Raw genomic sequence first — 17,728 nt, 5'->3', positions numbered from 1 at the left:
AATAATGAACAACCATATACCAGAGACATTTTGTGGGGGCGGAGTGGGGAATGGGATCAAAAACAGGGGGAGGGGGAGGAAGGGAGAGAAATGCACGGGACTATGGTGGTGGCACAGGGGTGATTTGGTGATGGGAAACCAGCGGGGATTACAATCGAGATGGAAAAAAAAATGTGCAAAATGATGTAAAAATAAACTTTGTAATAAAAAAAAATATTATCACTTCACTTATATTATCTAGGAGAGGTTGAATGTTACCTGATAAAAATGGTTCTAGGTTTGAAAAATAAAACCTCTCCACGTTTTTAGATATAACTTATGGTGACCACTTGATTGCCTCTTAAAATTATCTTAAGTATCATGAAGTGGCATTAAATATCTCTATAGAAGCAAGTAAAATAAAGATGTGTCTTGTCCTTTCAGTTATTGCTTGAACTATGTGGACAAAATAAAACTTTAACCCCTGTAAAACTCTTTCAGATATCAACTCAAAAGCAATTATGCTATGTTCATCTTTGTCTGCTGCAGAGTGTGTATCTACTGCCTACATTCCTCAAGTAATTATTTCACGAAAGTCTTTTTCCAACCACAATGGAAGCATTCTAACTTTTTAATTTTCAGGAAATCAATCTAAAAGGTATTCTGGTGAGTAAGGATGATGGCTTGTCTAATTTATGCAGTAAATATTTTTATGTATGTACTAAAATTTTTGACTGCAAAATTGAGCTCTAGAAATACAAAGGCACAAGTAGCTCTAGCATGAATCCCAAAATGAAGAAGCTAAAGAGAACATTCCCTCTTCGAGTTTACTTTGACCTAGAATATTGGAAAGTTGAAAGTAGAGATGTATTTTGACTCAACAAGTACTTACCCTCAATCTCCAAAGTTCTTCCCAGCAAGATTACAGCATTGCCCAGGGTGCCCTCTAAAAGGGACAGTGAAGTAGGGCAGCTCTGGGGCAGGTGCCCAGGCCTACTTTGCATCGGCTCCATTGACAGCATAAGGGCAGCACATGCCAGCTACAAGCATTGTTCTCCTTAGAGTGTGCCCTTTCTCTGTCCTGCAATTTGCCAATATACACATGCACATGCAATCATTCTACCTTGTTACCGAAGGCCCTCCCCATGCTCACACCCTGGGATGGCTCCAGGTATGTCAGGAGCCATACCAGCCCAAAACAAGCATTCTCTGTACCCCTCCAGCAAATTTGCTACTCAGTATCCCCCTAACACCCAGGCATTTGGGTACCCCATGACATCTTGCACTTACTGAAATAATGCTTGTTACCGTTCTTACGCCGCTTCATTTGAGTGGGTTTCAACTCCCAAATTAAGTTAATTGAGGGGAAGGACTGTGCCTTTTATCTCTTTTGAATCCCCCCTCAATGTCCAGAAAGTGCCCAGCACAGAGCAGATGCTCAAGAAGTGGCGGTTAGTGGTCATAGTCATAGCTGAAAGCCAGACGGTGTCTCATTCTCCACATGGGTCCATCTTCTGTCACTACTGAGAGAGTCCCAAAGAGCACATAATGTCACTCCCCACCCATACCATCTGCAATCCCTGAGCCCATATCCTTTCTCAGTTTCCAGGCACCAATTGTATTACCATGTTCTGTCCCTCACTACACTCTCCCTTTTAGTAGAGATCCTTCTCCTTCACGATCTTGTGGGGAATGCCCCTCCTCATAGGTACCACTCTTAGATGTTTCTGGTGTAACGGACTCCCAGTTATCTTACAGACTCCCAGTTATCTTATTTGTTTTAGCAGTGGGAATGACAGAATTGCCACCAAACATACATGAAGGCCAGATAAAAGGAGAGGAAACGTTTTTTGGAACGGTAGGCACCAGGAGGATGTCTATCTTAACAGCGCTCATGGTCAGGTGAGGAATTCTTACTAGGACACCCTCAAGGCCACCAGAGCGGTAGCTCTGAAGCCCCAAAATATGATCTAAATATACTTTTCCTTGGGCTTAACAAGATTCCGATCCAAGTATAACATTCCTTTTTCCTTTTTCTCATGCAACATATCAAACCCGTGGAGCCTTAGCGCCATTCCATTCCCTTTCTGAAGTGGTTTCTTCCATCTATAGAAGCAAAAGTTTCGGCTGGGAGATCCCAAAACCCTCTCCAGTTAGAAAACCGACGCAAAAGTGTCCAGAAGACATCTGCTCTTCTAGCACCCCTAGACCCCTCACTCCCTCTGAAACTCAGGTGCAACAAAGGAGATTGGTGGGACCCTGAGGACACATTAGATCCGAAGACACTAAGCCACAGACTAGCTAAAAGGACTACGATGCTGCGTCCGCCTTCTGGGTTGCATAGACCAGGGAACCAAGCAGGGGGACTCCAGAATGAACTAGTGTTGGGATCCAAGCTGCCACCAGCCACCCGGGTGTACATCCCATCTCCGGCCTCCCTACCCCTCTTTTCCGGCCCTGCTCACCGCTCGCGAGGCGGCAGCCCTCCCGGAGCGCCGCTGCTGCAACAGCATCCGGCACGCTAAGGTGAAGGGATGTGTATACAGTCGCCATGACAACGGCCGTTTCCAGCGTTCCCGGAAGTATCGAGGTGGTGGCGGAAATGAAGTCCACGGTCCTCTGTTGAACACGAATAAGATAAGGGTAGAATCGAAAAACCTGAAAAAGAGACCGATTAATCCAGAAAGATTGCGGCAGCCGCAGTCGCGAGGCCAGAATTGGGTACGAAAGTTGCTCAAGAACCAGGAAGCGGGGCAGCAAAGCTTCCGGCGTAGAGGAATGTGCGACTACGGCGGCCGCGCAGGCCAGTCCAATTCCAGCCCTGCCCTTGGAGCTGCTATCCGCGCATGCCCTCGCCCCGCCCTTTTTAGTAACGAGCCGGCCGGCAAGGCCTGCGCAGTCGCGGCGGCCGGGGAAGATGGTGGAGGACGGCGCGGAGGAGCTGGAGGACCTGGTGCACTTCTCCGTGTCCGAGTTGCCTAGTCGCGGCTACGGCGTCATGGAGGAGATCCGGCGGCAGGGCAAGCTGTGCGACGTAACCCTCAAGGTACCGCGTGCAGGGCTGCGCGGGACTTGGGGGGAAAGCGGCCGGGTGGGAAGGAATGAGGGGCGGGGGAGCGGGGCAGAGAGGTCTGCGGGGCGGAGAGGTGGAGAAAGGAGGTTGGAGGGAGAGACCGAGTAAGGGAGGCCGAGGTGCCGAATAGGAGTGGCCGGTTGGGGCTGAGTGGAGAGACGGGGAAGGATAGCCTTTTGTCCCTCAGAAGGAACGGCTGGGAGATGCGCCGCTGAGGTCCTCAGTGGGAGACACTGAGGTTCCCGCCTCCGTTTTCTGTCACACACAACACACACACGGAAATGGACGTGCAGCCCGTCTGTAAGGTGGGCAAGCTGGCGACGGTACATTCTGAGAGGCGCTACTGAGGCATCTTCTCTTGTCACCATAGGCGTTTCTTTGGGTCCTGAAGTGAGCTGTGCTGTTGTAGAGGTTTCTCCCTAGGAGTCATTGTTTGTCCTTAATTGCTAGATCGCTACCTTGTTCTTTAAGAGCTTTCAAAATCGAATCTGGAAATTTTGAGGGGGGCAGCTCCTGTATCCCGCCATGCATACCGCCACAGTGGTTCCGGAGGCTGGGCCGGTGGGCTCCGCGGGGAGAGGGATCTCTGAACCACCTGTTCCCTACTGACATTCTGGTCAACAAAGCCAGCCTCCCTCCCGTGCTCTGCATTCACTCCTGCTGGGGATGCATGCTGTGTTGCTCCGTGGCCAAACGAGCCCTTCGGTGAGGAGATGCTCCGCAAGCCGTGTCCCCTCTTGGGCTTCGGCGGTAAGGTTCTCAGCATCTGTGGAGGACCCTGTTTGAAAACAAAACTATGCAGAATCTTTTTGCTCTTATTTTCTGCAGTTATGGAAACTTTTCTTATTCCACATATTTGAGTCAGACCTCTGGAGACAGTGGTGTAAGAATGTGGCTTTAAGGATAGAAAAGCACTTGGATTATAATCTTAGTTGTAACCTTGGACAAATTACTTAGTCTGTTTAAGCATCAATTTTCCAAATATAAATTCTCCCTAGTGTGAGGATTAAATGAGAACATTTGCGGTGTTCTTTACATAATGCCTGGCATAAATTTTGCATCACTCTGAACTCTTCCTGAAGCAGGTTAGTTTTCCAGAAGAGGAATGAAGTGGTCTGAGAGGGGAAAAAAATCTTTAATAGGGAACCAAGAATTTTGAGAAATGAGCTGGACTAAAAGAGGCAGAGGATGTAAATAAGTGAGAGGTGTTTGTTCATGGTGACTCTGTGGTAGAAGATATCAAGGCTACTAGAGATTTGTAAGCAGAGAAATGATAGGATTGTGACACAGACACTTGAAGTAGAGACGGTGAAAAGGAGTAATTGGGGAGAATTTTTGGTTTAAGATTTAGGCTGTGAGCGTGAGCATGGAAAGCTTGTAAGACTCAAAAGAGCAAAAAGGGTGTGATAGTGCGATGGTCCTAAGTACTTTACACTGAGAATGTCAATGAAAATTACTGTATTGCTGTCAAAGAGTTGGGAAATAAGGACCAGTACAAAGACAGGCTAGAGCTGGATTGGACCATAGAGCATCTGCTTCATTGCTTTTCAAAATATTCTGCAGAAGGTGAGGAGTAGTTCAGTTGCAGTGTTACAGTGGGAGCCTGAAGGAAGCCAGGCTTACCCAGTTCTCTTGGTTTTACTCACCTTCACCAGAGCAGCTCTATGAAATCTGTTTTGGGCTCTCTCTTTTAGGAAGAGAGTCTTCCCTCAAATTTCTGGCAATTCTAGCCTGCTTTTCAGATACATAGACTAGACACTGAAAAGCTGGTTGGAAGCTTTTTGATGTGGGATGGGTCTGTTGACTAGTGATGCTACTTGTAGGGTAGTGGTTCACAAACACTTTAGCTGAGATTAAAATCAGCTGGCTTCCTTGTTCACCACTGGTTGTTGGGCCTCACAGAAGACTTTCTTAATCAGTAGATCTGACATGGGCCCGAGAATTAACATGTTGTATAAGTTTCTGGTATTACTACTTCTGGTCTGGGACCACATTTTAAAAGCAATAGTTGTGTGAGGATAGAGCTGTCCTTTTCAGTGAGATATGTCAGAGTACATGGCCTTGTCCAAACTGATCCTTATTCTAGGAGCCTTACGGTGAGAGAAAACTAGGGGCTCTTGCTTCTGTGTACAGACTTTCACTGAACTCCCACCAAATGGTGCTACTTCCTTGTCTTCTAAATCTGGATTCTCTAGTTCATTCTATCCAGATAATAAACCTCCAGCCTTTTCCTGGGGCATTGACAGTATTTGCCCATGGATGGGGACCAATTTAATTACACGTTTTCAGCCTTGTGCTAACACCTTCATGGAAAGCCTGTATTTCTAAAAGTTGAGTTCTGGAGGAAGTTCCGTAGTGGTTTTCCATCTCAGTACTCGGTATTCTCCATCTAAGTCAATTCATGCTCATTTGTCTGATTTTTCACCTTCCAAAATCTCATAACATTATCTAAACTGCTCTCTCAACTTTTTCCTGGGAGCATTGTTCATCTGAGAGTTAATATAGCTGACATGAGCCAGACTGCCTAGGTTTGAATCTTAGCTCTGCCACTTACTAGCTGTGATGATTTGGGCAAGTTTCTCAAATGCTGGTTCCTCCATCTATAAAATGGGGATCATCACCTACCTAATAAGAGTGTTGACGATTCCATTAGTTAATCACTTAAAACAGTCATGTAGTAAATGCTCAGCAAGTATTAGATATTAATTAACTGCGTGAGATTTCCGGAGGGAGTAGAGATAAATGTGTATGTTTGACCTATCATTTTGAATATGTTTTAGTTTCTGATGAATTCTGAATGATTTTATCAAAATATAATTTCATTGTCTTAAAAGAATTTGCAAACCTCTTCTACTTAAGTAGTCTGAATTATACAGATGAGGATCCAATCACAGAAGGCGGAAGGACTTGTCCAAGATCACAGATTGAATTAGAACTAGGAATAGACTGGAGTCCTGGTCTCTGTACTCTGGGTCAGGTGTTCTTTCATGCTCACCTACTGCCTCATCCATCACTGATTTGAAGTAATTTCAGCTGCTTCTATGTGAATTAATCTACCTTCAATCAGTTATTCACATCTTTAATCTGTCGTCTTTTCTATCTGAATTTTATCTGAATTCTTTTCTATCTGAATACCATGAAAGCAGCCATGCCACATTCTCAAAATTCACTGCCAACTCTGACACCTTGCTAATTTTTCTTTTGGAAAAATTTGAAATTTAAATTTCTTGGGATAGCTAATGTATTGTAATTTCTTTTTTTGTAAATTACCTTCTGTATTTCTGGTGACCTGAATCTCTTTGGACTATCTAAGCAAAGATCCCTCTCCCCAGAAAGATGCACATGCTCTGGTGCATATAAAATTCAGTCTTGAGAGCAATTCCCCTGAAGTTCATCTTTAAGTCTTGGGTTATGAATTCAACTGAGTATTCTTCAAGCATATGATCCTTCTCCTGGCAAATTATTTCATTTTTAATGTTAGGTATTCAGATAATAGTGCAAGAGTTTTTGGCAATTTATAACATAAAATCTGGTTTGAATAGAGAAGTCTGCATCCCCTCTCCCCAACATCTGGTCTCATCTCCTCTCCTTTGGGCTATCAGGAACCCACTGCTCAGGCCGCATCTGTCAGATTCATCTGGGACAGCGATTTGGGCAAACTCAACAGATTTCAATGAGTGTTCTCCACAACATTTTATTCATGAGGTTTAGACCCACGAGATTAATATATTTTTAGTTTTCCTCATTCACATATTTTTAAATTTTCCTTTGTGTGTGAAAAGAGAACGGGGTCACCAAACCTGCATACTGTTTGCTAATCCATAAGCTTAGAAGAGAGGAGCCTCCTACACACCCACATACCTTGTTTTGCAACCACTAATAAGTGTTTTCTCAAAGATCTGTGGGCATGGGTCTTATCAACATTTTTTTAAGGTCTCTGCTGAGGTTTTTAACCCAGATCTGAGACTAGTCCCCAGAAGGAGATGGCTTTTCCATTGGTGAAAGGCACAGTTTTGGAATATTTTCTTTTGATCCACTAAATTCAGGTTATATAATTCTCAGTGATACTTCAGGAGTCACAGATTTGAATCCGGAATCTTGCCTAATTAGTTGTCACACTGAAGTTGTGATGAAAGAATAGGTGGAGAAGACTATCAGGAAATGAAGTAGAGGCTTGTTGCTGCATGCCATTTTTTTGTTATGTGTAGTGAATTACACAGCTGTAATTATAGAGTTAGAATAATCATATTAAAAGGAGCCATCGAGGTCATCTATCAAAACCATTCATTTTACAGATGAGCAAAAAACTGAGACTTAGAGCTGTTAAGGGATTTGCCCAAGGCACAAAGCTACATTATCTGAGATAAAACACAGCTGTTCATTGGTAGAAGCAATACGTTTATATCCTTTGTCAGATTACTGGCCTCTTGCTAAATGGTAGGAAGCAGAGGGGGTAATAAACACATTTCCAGTGTCATCTCTGAGTACGGAGGACAGTGATGTGTGTGTCTAAGTGCAACATCACTGTTTGATTTCAGGAGAAAAGAAAGTTGCAAGATTTTTCTACTAGACTTTTACTATGAATTCTTGACTTTTAAATAATACAGTTTTGGGAAATTTGTGATCTTGAGTATTGTTCTGCAGACAGTTTTCAGGTAATTGTGTTGATTTTCAGGCTTTTTTCCGTTCAATGAACAATTCGAACCAAAAGGAAGAATGTATTTCTTGAGAGCATATGTACTCTCACATATCACAGAGTATACTTGTGATATGAATTAATTCATCAGAAAGTATTATTTCCAAAAGGCAGATTTGCTCTCTCCTTCAAGTCATGTTACAGATACTGCTGTTACATTCTGACAGCAGGAAGATGAATATGAGAGCTTGATGCTGCCTGACTTGTGGGTGAGGAGAGCTAGTGGAAAGTCAATTACCAGCCAAACCACATTCATGGGGTTCACCTTGAGGCATCCAGAGGTTGGCCTATTGGATAGACTTAAAAAAACAAAAACAAAAAAACCCAAAAACCTATGTTTGGAGATGCTTCTAAATGCAGGCAGTTCCTCTACTTGTGCATGAGACGTCAATCTGGTTCAGCTTATCAACTGATTGATGGAAAATGAGACCTTAGTGTTTTTCTAAAGATCTTTCCTTACCCCTTCCTAAATTACAAGTTCGGCATCCACCTTCCTATTCTTGATTTGTTGAGTATGGGCACTCACATTGCCTCATTGCAAACAGCCAGCTTCCCAGAATTAGTTTAGGAAGATCTTTTCTGCCTAGGTGATTACATCAATACTTGTTTGCTATTAGGGAGAAGAGGATGAACCAAAAGTATGAAATAGGAGTTGGCAAGCATTTTCTCTCAAAAGGCAGATGTAAATATTTTAGGATTTGTGGGTCATACATATAGAAAGTTGCAAGTACTCAACTTTGATTGTGTGGCACCAGAGCAGTTGTACACAATACATTAATAAGTGGTATGGCTGTATTCCAGGAAAACTGTATTTGCAAAAGCAAGTGTGGACTGAACCCATTGACTGTAGTTGGCTACTTCTGTTGTATAATGTTAGAGCCTTTGTATACTTTAAGACTTTTAGAGTAGGTTAAATTGCTTTTTTACTCTAATGTGTACTTCTGTCATTTCAACACAGTATCTAGGAATTAAAGAATGCAGATGAACTAGGGATGAAAAATGTTTTTTTCTAGCTCAATGCAGGTGCTTATGGGACTGTCCTAATTGGTGACTGAAAAACTGGCATAGGAAAAATTATTGTTAAATTTTACATCTCATCTTTAAAGTCTTTAGCTCTGTTGGAGCTTGACACAGACGTACTTCCCAAGCATTAACTAAAGACACCATGCTCCCTTTCTGTCTCAGTTGGAGCTGAGGATGCTTAACTGCTTGCAGAATGGCAGGCCAGAGGAGACCATGATGGCTCCTGTGTTCCGGTGGACCTGACCAGCTGTGTTCAGGGCCATGAAGGTAAGGGTAGTTTGGGTCTTTGGCAGGCAAAGTAGTGAATCTGTAGTTCATACATAAGTTGGGCAGACTGTGCAGGGTATGCTTTTCAGGAAAGTTCAAGAACGGATATTTATATGACCGTGTTCACAGCAACATTATTCATAATAACAAAAAGATGAAAGCAGTCCAAGGATGCAACTAGATAAACAAAAATGTAGTACATGTTGTTTGTATAATATTCTATACATATAAATGGAATATTATTCAGTCTTAAAAAGAAAGGAAATTCTGACACATGCTACGACACAGATGAACCTTGAAGACAATCACATTAAGTGAAATAAGACAATTACAAAAAGGCATTATGATTCCATTAAATGAGGTAATTAGAGTAGTTGAAGGTTAGAGAACTATCACATTTTATGTGCTCACAATTTTGAGATGTGGCTCAAGTTCAGGGTAAAACAAATTTTATTTACAAAGTAGTGATTAAGATAAGGAAAAGGTTTCTAAGGCCGCAGATGACTGGACTCTTCTGGGGAGACTTCCAAATGACATGAAGTCAGAGCATTGTAGCAAATATTTGTTGAATGAGTAAATGACTGAAACTGGACTATAATTATTCATGCATTTATTTATGAATAAAAACATCATGACATGTTAGGAGTGTGTCTTAGAAAGATAGGATGCATTTTTCATAGTTCATGAAGAGAACACAAGATTTCACTTACACTTTCCCCTTTTTCCATTCAGGAGAGATGATATTAACAGCTAGAGCAAGAGAGACTAATTCTGGCTTGTTCTTGAAGGAAATTCTATTCTTTTGCACATAGTGAAAATCTGAAGTTAGGAATTTACCAGGGAAACAGCAAGTAGAGCAGAGCTGCTCAGCTCTTGGTGCCTTTAAAAGGTGCTCTTTCCCATATTACTGGTCTTTTTTCTGTATCCACAGGCTCTCATTTTAAGTCAGCAAGACAACTGGCGAGAGCCACAGAGCAGTGGGAATGCAGGAACAACAGGTGGTGGCTAGTTTTCTAAGGATTAAGGGAAGGACTCCTGATTTAACTGACTCTGATTATTCTAAGCTGCTCACAGAAATCCTGTCACTGCCTTCTGTGAGACGTAAAGGAGAAGCTTAAGGATGTCATGTTGGTGTTGACCACCACTACTAGTTGACCTTTCTAGCTTGTTCTTGATACTCAGGACGCAGCAAAAGTACTTTTATTTTTTAAGCACTGTACTTGATATTTAAAGATCACTGGGGAAGATAGATACCTATCAGTTTATTATGATGTGTGATGTTTTGTTACTACACCACTATACCTAGAGGCCATCACAGGAATGGCAGCTAGTCCCAGTTCAGAGGATTTGTGACAGTGTCATGGAGTGGGTGGTATTTGATTGTGCCTTATAAGACCAGTAGGACTTTTGTAGTCACTGTGGAAAGTCATTCTAAGCTGGAAGAGAATATGTTCAAGGACCTAAGCATGAAAGTACACATACAGGATGTTTCTTGAACAAGTTAGAGTCACAAGGTGTAAGGTACAATTGGGGGAGGTGGTTTGGACACAGACCAAACTAACTGAATTCTCATTGTGAGAAGTCTTAACTGGTAAGCAACATCCACAAATCACATGTAGTTGGTAGGATTAGATACTCTTTTGATGGATGGACATAAGTGGGAGGTAGTGGAGAGTTAGGAAGAGGTATGGACAGGCCTAATGCTTTAGCCAAATCTTAGCTGACTCTTCGCATGGGACCGTAATAACTTTAGGTCTTTTTTAAATGCTAACTGGTCAGCCACTTCCTGGTCAGCTACTTCCTGAGTCATTTACACATTGTGGCCCCTTAAAGCAGAGAAACTCAGGTTCCAATAGAAAGTTTCAGGCTGTGTGCTTTAAAATTGTATTAAAATGCCATTGTATACCAGTGTGTTTTATTATACTTGTCTGTTTCCCATCTCTGAGTTTGCAAGAACTAATTGGAACTTAGAGCAGGATGGACAAGCACCCCTTTTTTCCTATATACTACCTTGTTAGAAGCACATTTAAACTGCATTATGGCTTGTTTAGTTGTTCCAGGGCTGAGAATACTGTTAGCCTGGAAGTCAAGCCCTCCATAATTGTTCCTAAATCCTACCCATCTTTATCTTCAGTCTTTTGTTTTATCCAGCTAAATTTTCAGAGGATATCAGAGTAACTAACACTCCTCATGCTTTCCCACCATTGAGCTTTAGTCAACGGCCAGGGCCATCCTCCCACTGACTCCACCAATCCTGACCCATAAAAAGAAGAGATGAAACTCATTGGACATTTTTTTTTTTAAGATTTATTTATTTATGCATACAAGGACTGGGGTATAGGCCAGAGGTGTGGGGCAGGTCAGAGGATTCACTAGAGACAGAGTGGAGAGCAGAACAGGCAGATCAACTGAAATAACACTGCTGAGGGGAGCAGCACGCCAGGCCTCCTGTGACATGTGGATCACCTCCCTGACCAGGGATCGAACTCATGCTGCAGGGGCTGCAGAGAGCTTCATAGTGCTGTGACTTAACTCCTTGTACCACCAGAGAGGGCCCCTCATCAGAAGTTTTTGTAGCTTATCTGTATTGCAGATGAAAGACCAAGCTACCTTTTAAATGAAATAGGGTTTAGGACTCATTACGTAGACCCAGGATTGAAGCACTCTTCTAAATGCTAGGACACAACCTTTTCTTTTCATGGGAAGAATATTACCCTGGACAAAGAGACATTGGCAGAGACAAAGTAATACATGCTTGAGGCAAAACCAGGTAGTACAAGAATTGGGGAGCTGACTGCCGTAGTGAAAAGGAAAGTGACTCATGAAGAGGCGCTGGATCTGTAAGGATGAGGAGTAATTGATTGGGCACAAAGAGGGTAATGATTCAAGGGGAAATAGGAAAATTTAGGGAGATTAAGAAGACAAGCTTGGGGGATAAAACTGGCTGGGATAGGCCCTCCCTGGTGGCGCAGCGGGTTAAAGCACCGCACTAAGAAGCTAAAGCCACTTCTGCATGAGTTCGATTCCCGCCTGCCCCGGAGGTGACCACATGGCGCGGCAGACCTCTCCTGACCCGCCCGCTGCTCCCCTCAGCAGTGTACTTCGTGGATCTGCCTGTTCTGCTCCCCACTCTGTCTCTGGTGAAGCCTCTCACCCTCCGCATCTCTGGCCTGTACCCCAGTTCTGTATGAATAAATAAATCTTTAAAAAAAAAAAAAAAAAACTGGCTGGGATAACTGAGGATCATTTTAGGATTTGGACCTGACTTGTTGGTAGTAAGGAGCTCAACAAAACGGAGATTCTGTGATACAGGTGGACACACCCAGATTTCTATCCTATTAGTTCCGTTTTCCTGCAGAATCCTGTTTTTTTTTTTTTTATTTCAGACATTATGTGTGGTGATATCTCTTTGTGATACTTGTTCATTTCCCTGATGGGCAATGTTGAGCATCTTTTTATGTGTTTACTTGCCATATTGATATCCTTTTGGAGAACTGTCTCTTCATGTTTTATTACACATTTTCTTACTGGAATGTTTTTGTCGTTTGAAAGTTTTTTGCTTAATATATATTTTTTAAAGGTTTATTTTTGCGTATAGAACTGGGATACAGGCCAGAGGTGCAGGGGGGTGAGAGGATTCACCAGAAACAGAGTGGGGAACAGAACAGGCAGACTGATGAAGTACACTGCTGAGGGGAGCAGCCGGCGGATCAGGAGAGGTCTGCCGCACCATGTGGTCACCTCCGGTGCTAGCAGGGATTGAACTCATGCTGAAGTGGCTTTAGTGCTCTGCTGTAACCCCGGAGGGCCCCAAAGTTTTTTGTTTGTTTGTTTTATAGGTACCTTTTGTCAGATAGGGTTCATTTGACAAATACTCAAAAATACTTAGTACATTTACATGATTAGTCCAGTAATATATGACTTTTACTATTCTTTTAAGTTGGGTATTTTAAATATTATATATATTTTATAATTTTTTTTAAATGGCAGGGTAGAGTTGAGTTAGAAAAATTTTGTTTGTACCTGCTCTTTAGTAATGATAACTTAAGGTGCACTCACCACATTTCAAGGGCTCCCTCCCTTACTGGACAGTGCAGATAAAGAACATTTTTACCTCCATGGGAAGTTCTGTTGGACAGCACTGACTTACATTAATTATGATTTACTACTACTCAGTCTTAAAACTGCCTTCCTGCCCCCCTGGGGACATCTATTTGGTGAACAGTCACAGCGTCTCACAATGATTCCACCTGGATTTCACGTGTGTGAAATCCTGTAATGTGTTGGAGTAACACATTTCTGGAGCAGCTGTATTTCACTTGGGACCAGTAATTTTATTTAAACATTAAATTTTGAAATCATAATGCTCAGTTGCTGGGATCTGTGGTTTACTTGACAAAAATTGGTTATGTATATTTGTCAATTTTTAACTGGGCAGTTGAAAATGCTAGTAAAGTGTGCTATATCTGTTCTTTTATTGTGCTATCCAGAAGTTCTTATAACAGGGGATCTACTTTATAAGTGAATGTGAAAATAGGTCCTAGTGTGTGCCATCACCAAAGTTTCACTTTTTACTCTGCTGTTGCTCACCATGGCAGCAGAGAAAGTATATAATTATTGATAGTCTCCTTTATTTTCCTAATCATTCTTGCATTTTCTGGGATCTTGTAATAATTCCATACAAAGAAAAGGAAAAATAGCTAGAAAGATACAGATTTTCCTCTTCTCTATCCTGCATACTAGAGGTAGGGTATGGCAAGCCCTGCATGCCTCTTTCTTCTCTCTGTGGTAGAAATGGTAAGGAGCAGAAGGTAAGAAGCACTGGACAGAGCTGACATGAGGTAGAGACAGTAACTAGTCAGGTTTTGGGGAAGGTTTTAGTGGCATGTGTTGAAACCAAAAGGGTCTTCTGTTAACCTTCAAATAACCTAAAATAATTAATAGACCATCACCATAATGATTGATAGCAAATGTGTTAATTATGACATTAATGTGTAGTTAGTAGATATAAAGAGATACATATATCTAGTTAATAGTGAAAAATAACACTAGATTGTTTTTGCAGTAGCCATCAAGTGTTATGTTCTTTATTTTTACTTCGATTTCTTTAGATTTCCTTTAACTTTTTTATGTAAGAAAACTTTGAAGGTAATGAGTAGAAAATCACAGTGCTTCCTGCTGTCTTTGATATGAGATTAATTTATTTTCACAGGGAATTGCTGATTTTCTGGGCTACTGTTTAGGATAGAATAGATACTTTATTTTGATGTGTATTTATTGAGCTATTTAAGGGCACACAAGACCCTTACTACCCTCTAGGAGTCTGAAGTACCCTGAACTGGGTTAAAACAGAAAAGCACAGTACTTGAGTCTGAGACTTCACATCTTCAGCATGGAATTGCCTCACTCATCTAACACCTGATTAAGTTTTTGGTTGGGGGTAGAAAGGTGGGCTGCACCTGCTTGATGCTTGGTGTTACTGAGTGAGGTTGGGAATTGGTTAGGAGGTAGGAAGGCAGATGCCTTTATGTAGTCCACCTCCTGCATTTCTGATGGACAAGGCTACATTATTTGTTGGGGTTAATTGGCATTTACACGCTGTAGAGATGAAGAGAGAGTAATTATGTAACTATGACTAAGAAACTGAAGGTTTTTTTAAAAAAGGGCATATTGGTTAGTGCCAGTCCCATACTGGCCATTTTGGTGGCTTGTTGTTTGGGCTTAAGTCATTCTCTCAAAAGGGGGCAAGTATTTTGTATTAGATATAGTTAGTTACCTTGGTATTCCACAAAGTGCAGACATTTCATACTAGTTCAGCAGTGGGGAGATTTGGAATACCAGCAGAAAATGAGGTTTGGTCTGGACTGGGAGAAAAGGGGTATCTTTAGAAAGTACTCAGCATCTTCTTCTTTATAGAGAATGTTTTTATAGCCTTCTTCATAATATTTTTTTCCTGCAACTCTAGAGCAGAGGGTAGCTAAGTTTTTCATAAAGAGACAGTTAATATTTGTGGATCATTGGTAGCTTTGCCATTATATGGGTATGTCTATGTTCTAGTAAAACTTTATACATGGACACTGAAATTTGGTTTCACATAATTTTCATATCATGAAATACTAGTTTTGATATTTTTCCCCCAACCAGTTAGAAATGTAGAAATTACTTTTAGCTCATGGGTTACACAAAAACAAGAAGCAGGGGCACACTTTACCTCATAAAAATAGTTTAAGACTTCTCTAAATGTCTTAAAAATAAATTCTGTAAAGTTCCAAATTTTAGTACATTTAACAAAGCTAACATAGCACTTAATATGTGTCATGTATTATTTACGTGCTCCACAGGTACTAAATAATTTTCATACTCTCAGAAATCCCTTAAGTTCTGTTATCCCATTTTATAGATGCACAAATTGAGACACAGAGGTTAAGAAACTAGTGCAAGGTTGCCTAGCTAGTAAACAGTAAGTAATTTAGCTCCAGAGTACTTTTTCTTCTCTACCACAATATGCTATCTCAAAGACTTTGTAGCTACTGACTTTCTAATTTAAAGGAACTTCAGCGATTAATCCTTTTCTACTATGTCTCCATTTTATACTCATACTTACACACCAGCTTCATAGCCTTTATGATTCACATTTGTGCTTAGTAAAATTATGGGTACTACTTAATGCACTTATAGTATCCCTTGTGACCATCTAAAAGCTTAAACACCATCCACCCCAAAGGTATTCTCTCTGAACAAGTTGGGCCCTTAACTGTTCATATATTGTCTTATATTCATTTCAGGCTTCTTGAAAGTAAAAGCAACACTATCAAAGTGTTTTCCACCAAAGAGAAGTCTATTCTGGGTGTATCTTTTGTTTTCTTTGGGAGCACTTGTCTTGGTTACTCCAATTCAGATTTTTCCCTGCTACTTTCCCTGCTTGAATAAGCAGCTGTTGAATCTTGAGCCCCACCTGCCTCTAATGCTAAACTATTCCTGTTGACCCAAAGATCCTGTCAGGGTAGGGCCTGAAAGGCAGAGCTTCTTTGTCTCTCCTAAGAAGAGCAGGAGAGGGTGTGCACATGTGAAAGCACATCTAGTTCCCTTTGCTCCATCACAGTGTCAGACTGCACAACAAGAGGGACCCTCGCACCTCCTAGGGAGGGGGCCCCATGCCATGGGGGTTTCCCAGAAATACTGCACTATGACCTCAAGTCTACATATATACTAATCTGTAAGCCAGAAAAATGTATCTTTTACATGTGTATACAGTTACTCTTCAAATATATGTAGAGGCCATTCTGATCAGAAAGCAAAGCTTACTGAGTTCATGTTAAGCTATTATTATGACACAACTAGTATATTGAGACACCTGATATAGTTAAAGTCCTTTATTTACTAGAACTTAGGAGTGATAGAATAATTAGTGGAAGCTGGCAATTTGTACGTATCATGTGGGTTGTGCATAGGCATAGGTAGAGATTGACAAGCATTTTGACTTTTTTTTTATCTCTAATAGAACTGGTGGGGTAGAAAGAGAAGCAAGGATATTTCTAATAATAGAGTCTCAACAAAACCCCTTAAAGTATCCATCCCCTCTAGGCAAATACTTAGCCAAACAAGGTCAGCCTAAAGCAGGGCTGCTGAGGCCCAGAAACTTTCCATAAATCTAAGGTGCCTTCTGTTAGGCATCCCCAAGAAAAGGGTTAAGCAGTTCCCAGAGAGCTGGAATTGAAAGGGGTTTCAGAATTCAAAATGTACCATATAATCTACTGTGAAGTCAAAAGAGGTGTTGCCTTTGTCTCTGGGAAGGACCAGGAGTAGTTCTCCCATGTGTCTCTCACATATATAACTTTTTCCAGTATGTCTTTCAAATTTCTCTACGTCTCCAACTCTACTTCCCAGCAGAAGTGCCAGAGAAGTGGGCCATAGAAGCATGGCCACTAATCTGTGTCCCTTGTTCCCAGCAGCCCACACATTCAGGTAGTCAGGTTCATGGCATGCTGGGAGTTTTACTTTGGGCAACTGCAATCTCTGGCATAGAGATGTGGGTGCATTTTATAAAGTCATCAGGGGATGGAGTACATTCTGTTTATCATTCACGGGCTCAGAGTTTGTTCTAACAAAGCCAAGCTTAGACCCCTGGTAAATGGTGAGTTGTGACTTTAGGTCTGACTTCCTTTATAAATAACCCTAGGGGAATACTCTGTAACTATCACTGGGACATCTCAATTTTAACTTTGACATTGATCTTGATGAAATTTAGATGCTTCTCAGCTATGGAAGGTCCTCTGCAGAGCCGATGAGGCCCAGTATACCATGGACTGTCTTCATGGGATCATGTGAGGTATAGTTGCAGCTACAGGAACTGCATGTATGACAGAGGTTGTCATGCTGAGGATGGGGGCTCCCCACACTTCTACTCTCACCCCAGGACTAAAATAGAAAATATACCTAATGGGTACTTAGAAAAATAGCTCAATTTATCTCTCTGTCTCTCTTTTTAGTGACATTTGAAAACTGAGATTACCAATAAGGGTATATGGTTTTTAAAAGCTTTTCACACAGTCTAAAGCCCCAAGGTAGTGGAATTAGAGGGCACCTTTAAAGATTACTTAATAGTTCTAGACCCGTCAAGGATATTCCTAAACATTCTTAGGTGATTGGCTTCTATTCTTAAGATAAACCAAAATCTGCCTCTCTGTAAC

General features: G+C 41.5%; 2 protein-coding genes across 4 annotated transcripts in view; one reads left to right on the top strand and one right to left on the bottom strand.

Moving 5' to 3' along the window:
- KIF9 (kinesin family member 9) overlaps nucleotides 1–2,694 on the bottom strand; it is a 38,600-nt gene extending 35,906 nt beyond the window's left edge. The window contains exon 1 of the mRNA XM_004676232.2: nucleotides 2,445–2,694. Within this exon, the coding sequence (XP_004676289.2) occupies nucleotides 2,445–2,532 (88 nt within the window). The 5' untranslated portion in view covers nucleotides 2,533–2,694. The remainder of the gene's footprint in view (nucleotides 1–2,444) is intronic.
- An 82-nt stretch (nucleotides 2,695–2,776) lies between these two features.
- KLHL18 (kelch-like family member 18) overlaps nucleotides 2,777–17,728 on the top strand; it is a 43,205-nt gene continuing 28,253 nt past the window's right edge. For 2 of the 3 annotated variants that reach the window (XM_012720621.1, XM_012720620.1), the window contains exon 1: nucleotides 2,870–3,025. In XM_012720621.1, coding sequence (XP_012576075.1) covers nucleotides 2,897–3,025 — 129 coding nt within the window. In that variant the 5' untranslated portion in view covers nucleotides 2,870–2,896. Of the gene's footprint in view, nucleotides 3,026–17,728 lie in introns of all 3 variants that reach the window. The other variant, XM_004676230.2, reaches the window with a different exon arrangement.

Source organism: Condylura cristata, unplaced genomic scaffold, assembly GCF_000260355.1.
Source record: "Condylura cristata isolate star-nosed mole 26May11 unplaced genomic scaffold, ConCri1.0 scaffold00004, whole genome shotgun sequence".
NCBI lineage: Eukaryota > Metazoa > Chordata > Mammalia > Eulipotyphla > Talpidae > Condylura > Condylura cristata.
The sequence above is the reverse complement of the archived record's forward strand: the minus strand, read 5'-3'. Positions and strand labels throughout refer to the sequence as shown.